We start from the raw sequence: 7,479 nt of genomic DNA, 5'->3' as shown, positions 1-7,479 counted from the left end.
TTTTTTTTTTTTTTTTTGGCTGCCTTGGGTCTTTGTTGCTGTGTGCAGGCTTTCTCTAGTTGTGGCGAGCCGCGGCTACTCTTCATTGCGGTGCGCAGGCTTCTCATTGCGGTGGCTTCTCTTGTTGCGGAGCACGGGCTCTAGGCACGCAGGCTTCAGTAGTTGTGGCTCTAGAGCACAGGCTCAGTAGTTGTGGCACATGGGCTTAGTTGCTCTGTGACATGTGGGATCTTCCCGGACCAGGGATCGAACCTGTGTCCCCTGCATTGGCAGGCAGATTCTTATCCATTGCACCACCAGGGAAGCCCAGCTCTGGTGCTTTTAATCCTTCACCTCATGTATGCAGCCACCAAGCAAGTTCCAGAGGTGCTGGGATGGTCCTCTGCCTCCGATAAGACTATGTCTCCTACCCACTAGATCAGGGGTTGGCAGACTCTCTCTTAAGGGCCACATAGTTGACCCTTTTGGCTCTGTGGGCCATCTAGTCTCTATGGCAACTATTCAACTGTTGCTGTAGCCCAAAGGCAGCCATACTTAAATGAATAGATATGGCTGTGTTCTAATAAAACTTTACTTGTAAAAACAGGCAGCCAGCAGCCCATAGAGCCGTAGTTTGCCAAACCCTACACTAGATACCTTTATCTCCACAAGTAGAATGTTAGTAGGTAAAGGAAGGAGATCACATTAATTATCCTTAAAATGAATGAATCTCAGCTCCTTCCTGCAAGTAGGTTTTGAAAGTTGGGAGGGCAGAGACACCATGGGAGTGGGCAAGGGGACAGGCCCAGGAGGACGGGGACACAGAACAAGAGGCTGAGACTGGGTACAGGATGTTCCTGGCCCCTGGGTTCATTGAGGTGGGTGCAGACCTAGTCCCCAGTCCCCCCAGCCAGGCCAGCTGGGCCACCTCTGACCCCCGAGTTAGAGCCTGGTGAGAAGATACCACGGGGAGACATCACAGCTGAGCCAGAGGAGATCTGGGCCTCAGCTCCGACCACCCTGTTCCAGGATGCCTCCCAAGCCCGGCCAGCCTGAGGGCGAGCGAGAGAGAACGGCAAAGGGGAGTTTCTAATTTAGGTTCCCGTGAGGTTCAGACAAACCCCCAGCCCTCCGCTGCTCATGGCCTGTTCCCACCCGGACGGGCTGCCAGCCAGCCCTGGTCTCTGGTTCCTCTGCCCTGCCCTCCTCCCCCAACCCATCCTCACCCCGCTCCCAGCAGCCTCCAAGCCCTGCGACCAGCGCGGCCTGGTCCCCTCGTCCCCCCGTGCACACCTGCTCATGCTGGGCTCCTGTGTTCTAAGTGACTGACCCCCGCCCCTTCTGGCTACAGATACCTTCTGGATGAACCCTCAGTACCTGATCAAGTTGGAGGAGGAGGACGAAGACCAGGAGGACGGGGAGAACGGCTGCACCTTCCTAGTGGGTCTCATCCAGAAGCACCGGCGGCGGCAGAGGAAGATGGGCGAGGACATGCACACCATTGGCTTCGGCATCTATGAGGTATGGGAGGGGCGCCCACAGGGCCGGGGCTCCTCCTTCCCTTCCTCCTTGGCTCATGTCAGCCCCGGTGGCAAAGGCCAACCCCACAGGCAGACCTGGAGATGGGACCCCAGGCCGGGAGCTTGGCCAAGGAAAAGCAAAGCCACGGGCCGGGCCAGTCTTAAGAGACTCATGCAGGGAGGTCCCTGCAATTGGTCTGGGTCACCAGGAGCCCCCGCCCCCCTTCCCCTGCAGCCAGCTTCCAGCGAGTCCCACTCTTTCAAATGGCCTCCGTGTCCCTTCTCACTTCCCCCAGGCCTGGCACTCTGGCTGGCCACCAATCTCCAAAGAACAGAACAGATGTAAGGCGAGGACAGAGTATGCTGGACCATGTCAGGAGCCACTGTGAGGGCAGGAACTGAGCCAGCAGGTCCCGTCCCGCTGGGCAGAGCCCGTGCTCGGGGCAGGGGAGCAGTTGGTCCTCTGCTCCCACCAGGGCTCGGCCGGCTACAGCCCCGCGCCCAACACAGGCGCTCTCACTGCCCCCATGTCCTTTCATTCCGAACCAACTGACCCAACACGCTGAGCCCGGTCCCCTCCCCTCTCCCTTCTACCGCACAGGGAAGAGCTGCTCCTGGCCTGGGGTGAGCAGTGGGAGAAGCGGGGTGCAAGGAAGACTTCACAGCCGCTCAAGTGGGGTGCACTTTGGTGTGATGGGTGGGCCGCAGTGACGTGCTGGAACCGGCCCACTCTTCCCAGCCCGACATTCAGTGAGGTCACGTGGGCAGCCTGAAAACAGCCACGGCAGGGAGGGGGCAGTATGTACAGCATGGAAATTAGCAAATACTACACATCAGGTCTCCCACCGAACCCTGAGAGCCAGGCTCCCAGCATGGCGCGTAGGAGTCAGACACAGTGTCGGGGAGAAGGCTGTCTGCTCACTTCACCCAGCAGTGAAACGGGGCTGCCGCCCGTGGGGCGACAATCTGCCAGCTCACCCACCAATAGGTGGAGCTGGGCAAGCACCATCATTTCTAAAAATGCACATAAGGGCTTCCCTGGTGGCGCAGTGGTTGAGAGTCCGCCTGCCGATGCAGGGGACACGGGTCCGTGCCCTGGTCCAGGCTGGGCCCGTGAGCCATGGCCGCTGAGCCTGCGCGTCCGGAGCCTGTGCTCCGCAACGGGAGAGGCCAAAACAGTGAGAGGCCTGTGTACCGCAAAAAATAAAAATAAAAAAAATAAAAGATAAAAATGCACATAATTCCAAGCTTCTTAGTCTCTGAAGTAGGAGCTGAGGACTTCAGATCTGGGACAGAATAGCTGCAAGAAAAATGCAGACTGAATTGTGACACACAGCCCAGACTTGGAAATCCAGCCATGGGCTTTCAGAGCCGAGAAGCACCTATCCTGTCTTAGAGATAAGGAAACTGAGGCCAGAGAAGGGAAGTGACTTGCTTGAGGAAATACAGATGGATGCGGCCGGCAGAAGCTTGGAACCAGCACCTGCTGGCTCCCAGCCCTGAGCGCAGCTGTGTGCCTGTGCTGCTCCCTCCAGCCCTGCTTTCCCTGGCGGTGAGGGTGGGGTGTGGGCTTTGCTACAGGCAGCTGGGTGACCTCAGACAGGTCAGCCAGGTCACTTCACAGCTCCAGGCCTCGGTTTCTTGCTCTATAAGAACGGTGCTAAGGGCTCGTGTACATTATCGCCGGCTCATAAGATTTTTTTTAAAATGTGCATTCCTTGGGAAATAATTACTGGGTTGACTCAGTTCCTATTGGTAAAGCTACGGAGAAAGGGGGGTAGCAAAGGAGACCATCTCAGTGGTGACATTTCTTTCTGGAGCTTTTCCAGAGTTTGAATTCAGTGTGTTCTCCTTTATTTGCAGATTCCAGAGGAGGTACGTCTGGCTCACGTCAGCCGCTGTCCCTGGGGGCTCAGGTTCACCAACAAGGAAAAGGCTTAGACTGCTGGCTCGGGGGTCTTGTGAAGCCCGGGCAGGGGCTGGTGGCGATGAAGGATGAGTCCCCAGCCCCTCTGGGCCCCAGTGAGGTTGCTCAGGTCCTAGATCTCAGGGTCTAAGCACAGGCACAGGTAAGGCAGCTGGGGCAGTCGCCATGGGGCGTGCTGTCTCCCCAGACCTGGCAAACCCACTGCACACAATTAGTCCCGGGTGGAGGGTCCGTGGTCCAGGGGCTGCAGGAGAGTCTTCCCGGAGTCCTGTAGTGCTCTTAAAACAGGCCTAAAGGGAAATGATGAGCCCTGTGGTGGTATTATGAGAAGATGGGGAGCACAGAAAGAGGCCTGGACCCCATTCCCAGCTCTGCCATTTGCAGGCTGTGTGACCTTGGGCAATTAACCTGTCCTCTCTGGACTTCAGTTTCTTCGTCAGTAAAACTGGTCAACCATCCGCCTTGCCAGACTATTGGGATGCACTGTGATACATGAGAGCACTTAGTAGGCCCACAGTTAGGCTTAACCGAGCTGGTGAGACACACAGTCGCAGTGTGTGTTTTTATAGGCCACAGTTATTCAAGTCAACACACAGGACAGGGAAGTTGGTGGCGTGCTGGGCCTTTGTGGATGCCGTGGTCAGACCGACACCCCACATTTGAGAGCTGGGCCCCCTCCTCGCCGCGGTCCTGGCTGCTTGTGTCAGTGTGTCTATACCACACAGAACTGAGTGGATCCCGGCCGAGGGCACTTTAATGCCCCTGAGTCGTAAGGGGAAGGCTGAGGACCTCTGTCCGAGTGGAGAGATGGGGCATCTGAAGACAGGGGGTGAATGTGGGTCCCCTGCTGTGTGTGCCTCTGAGCTCCTGTTTGGGGTAGAAAGTTAGCTTTTCATCTGAGACGATGGAGAGTTGTCGCCGTGAGCCTCTTGTCTCGATGAGTGGAGAGGACGGCGCTTGGAGCCCCTTCCACCCTCCACTCCCTCTTGCTCCATGTTTCTTCACCAGTTCGCAGGACAGACCAACATCCACCTCAGCAAGACATTCTTCCTGACGCACCGTGCGAGGGAGCGGTCGGACACCTTCATCAACCTGCGGGAGGTGCTCAACCGCTTTAAGCTGCCCCCGGGGGAGTACATCCTGGTGCCGTCCACCTTCGAGCCCAACAAGGATGGGGACTTCTGCATCCGGGTCTTTTCCGAAAAGAAAGCTGACTACCAGTAGGTCGTTCAGCCCTCCTCGTCCCCACGCCTTGTTCCTGCCCCGCCTGGACCCGCGCGTCAGCTTCTTTTTCTGTAGTACCCGCCCGCTTCGAAGGCTTAGCGTGAGGACTTGAGGTATCGAAGAACGTTAGTGCTGTCCTCGGGTCAGCAAAGAAAATAGACACTCGGGAACTTTCTGATGAGAAAGGGATGGTTGTAGAGCAAATTACAAATGCCTGTCATTTGGGGCAGTGCGGGTAGAATCCCTGCATCCCCAGCCCACCAGCCTGGCAGAGCCGAGGATCTAAGTGCCAATCCCAGCAGTCCCTCAGATGTCTCCAGAGCCTCACCCCACTACAGTCACGAGGTCTCCAGGTGCTCCCCCGTCCTCACTGGAACCCCGCTGTTCAGGGACCATTTTTGGCTGACACCACTGTCGGCATGGCCTCATCAATTCACAGTGGCTGCTGCCTCAACCGTGTCTGTTCAGTTGGGCCCTTGATTGCGTGAGATGTAATATCAGCCTTGGGCAACTAAGCACAAGATGTACTGGAAGGCCCTGGAGACCCTCTAGAACTGATAGGAGGCTGGGCACCAGAGGACCAGGGTGTGGGAAGAGGGGGCGTGGCAGCTGCCGTGTCCCCCTCTGACCTTGGGCCACATGCTCAGATCCATGTGGGATGGAGGGGGGCGCAGTGGGCGAGAGGGGAGGGATCGCTGGGCTCCAAGACAATGCACAGCAGAGAAGGAATTTCCCTCGCTGTGGAGCAGAAGGACCCAGCCCTGCACACAGGATTGTGTGTGGGTACACTGCATGATTCTCCATGTGAAGATTTATGACGGCAAAGGGCGTTTCAGAGGGAACCTAAAAGCTGTTCCTCCAGGCCAGAGCACCAGCACCGTAGTACCTGGGAAGCCTGTGCTCTTCGATGAAGATGGAAAACTAGGAAACAAAACAGTTCTGACTCTCCAAGTTGTTTTAGCCAGGACACTTCCTTGGATCATTTCTAACTGTAGTTTCTGCTGTAGGGGATGTGTTGTCCCAGAAACTTGGGATGCAGAAAACCCCCCTGTGCCCACCCCATGCTGGGTTTAACGGCGCAGTTCCATTTTAGCCGGGATTTCTGCAACGCTCCCTTTTCAGTGACACATAGTTTCCTTCTGTTTCCAGAGTTGTCGACGATGAAATCGAGGCCAACCTTGAAGAGGTACCGTACTGCTTGAGCTTCACCCACTCTGTCCTGAACAACCCAGGAGCAGCGGAGCAGAAAATAACCCCAAGGGTTTAGGAGGCCCCTAGGATTTCACGAGCACAGCTTGAAACTAGGGTGCAGCCCTGGCCTGGGAGTCCGAGAGCGCCTCCTGCACCGGCTGTGGGCGCTGCGTGGGGCTGAACGGTCCCCTGGATGTAGCCCACACGCACGGGGTGCCTGGAGGATGGGACACCAGGCTGCTCTGAGCAGTGGGCAGTCTTGTCGCTCCCCTTTCTGGCCCTCAGTTTTCTCATCAACAAAATGGAAACGTTGCATGACGAGATTTTTCAGGTTCCCTAGAGTTCTGGGAGTTGTGATTCAGTGGTAAATCCTGAGGGCTTTGAGAAGTGCAACTCGGGAATTCCAGACGCAACCTAAGAGTCCAGAGTTGAGGAAGGAAAGCACACAAATGGGAAGGAGCGCTCCTTCCTCTGTCCTGGTGCCCGCAGCGGCTTGATGATTGTTATTCCTCAGCTGCTGAAGCTCCGTGTACTCAGTGAGACATGGAACAATTTCCAAGGGCCTCACGGCTGTGCTCTCGCCACGTTCAGAGTCGCTCCAGACCGCGCCAGCTCGTCTTTACACTTCTGAGTCCCCATTACTTAGATCATAAAAGGCCATTTTGGTGGAATGTTGGAGAAGATGCCTATGTGAGAAATTAGAGTGTAAACGCCTTCCCACATAGTTGATAGTCCCTCTTATGTGTTTTAACTGGAAAAAAAACTTCCTCACACTGTCCTTTGTCTCAATCCCGGTAACCTTAGAATTCAGGCCTGAGAGAGGGAGAGAGGGTAACTGAGGGGGGCGGGGGAGGCCGCCCCGGAAGGGAGAGCAGGCGCCCGCTAGTCACTGCATCTCACTTCTGTGCCTCGCCTTCCAGATTGATGTCAGCGAGGATGACATCGATGATGGATTCAGGAGGCTGTTTGCCCAGTTGGCAGGGGAGGTAAGCGTTCCCCAAACCTCTGTGCTGTGCGCCCTGCTTGACGCAAAGAGACCATCTTTGCCCTCAAGGAGACTTCAGCCTAAGGGGGGGGAGAGGAAACAATCTGAACAAAAAGCAAAGAGGAATTACAAACGTAACTGGGATTTCCGCTCAGATCCCTTGCCCAAGGCCTTTTCCGCTCAGATCCCTTGCCCAAGGCCTCCCCGGGGCCTCTGCACGTCAGTCGCCAGGGGCTTCTGCTGTCGGGGGTCGGCTCTGGCTGTGATCCTCCTGCCTGAAGACTCTGGGCCTCTCCTTGTGGCTGTTTTGTTTGCTCTGTGCCACTGCAGATGAGACATGGAACTCAGCCCCTTCTCTTTGATTGCCATGAAAATATTTGGGGACTTGGAGGGTTTTCAGTCTCAAGGAGGAAAGCAACAGAGTGTCAGCCTTCCCTGTTCTTAAGAAAGAAATCCCTCAGGCATCTAGGCTTCCGTCCGCTACCAAGTTAGCAGGCCTCTTCTTCCAGCGGCTCCAAACAAAGTCATTCTCCATATGTGGAGCACACTAGCTCTCTCGAGTGTCCACCATCAGCTTACCTGGGCCTCCTCATCAGAGTTAAAGCAGGCGCCACCTGCCCCATGCCTCCGCCCGCCCGTCTGGCTCCCTCCCT

The 7,479-nt window shown here is 56.2% G+C and overlaps 1 protein-coding gene across 1 annotated transcript in view; it reads left to right on the top strand.

The window, feature by feature from the left end:
• CAPN2 (calpain 2) overlaps positions 1 to 7,479 on the top strand; it is a 57,136-nt gene that overhangs the window by 40,573 nt on the left and 9,084 nt on the right. Inside the window, exons 9-14 of the mRNA XM_007454489.1 lie at positions 1,009 to 1,037; positions 1,331 to 1,500; positions 3,363 to 3,374; positions 4,435 to 4,646; positions 5,800 to 5,836; positions 6,762 to 6,827. Of these exons, the coding sequence (XP_007454551.1) occupies positions 1,009 to 1,037; positions 1,331 to 1,500; positions 3,363 to 3,374; positions 4,435 to 4,646; positions 5,800 to 5,836; positions 6,762 to 6,827 (526 nt within the window). The remainder of the gene's footprint in view (positions 1 to 1,008; positions 1,038 to 1,330; positions 1,501 to 3,362; positions 3,375 to 4,434; positions 4,647 to 5,799; positions 5,837 to 6,761; positions 6,828 to 7,479) is intronic.

The sequence above is a fragment of the Lipotes vexillifer genome, unplaced genomic scaffold (genome assembly GCF_000442215.2).
Source record: "Lipotes vexillifer unplaced genomic scaffold, Lipotes_vexillifer_v1.1 scaffold634, whole genome shotgun sequence".
Classification (NCBI taxonomy): Eukaryota; Metazoa; Chordata; class Mammalia; order Artiodactyla; family Lipotidae; genus Lipotes; species Lipotes vexillifer.
Note: the sequence above shows the minus strand (reverse complement) of the source record. Positions and strands in the feature narration are given on the sequence as shown.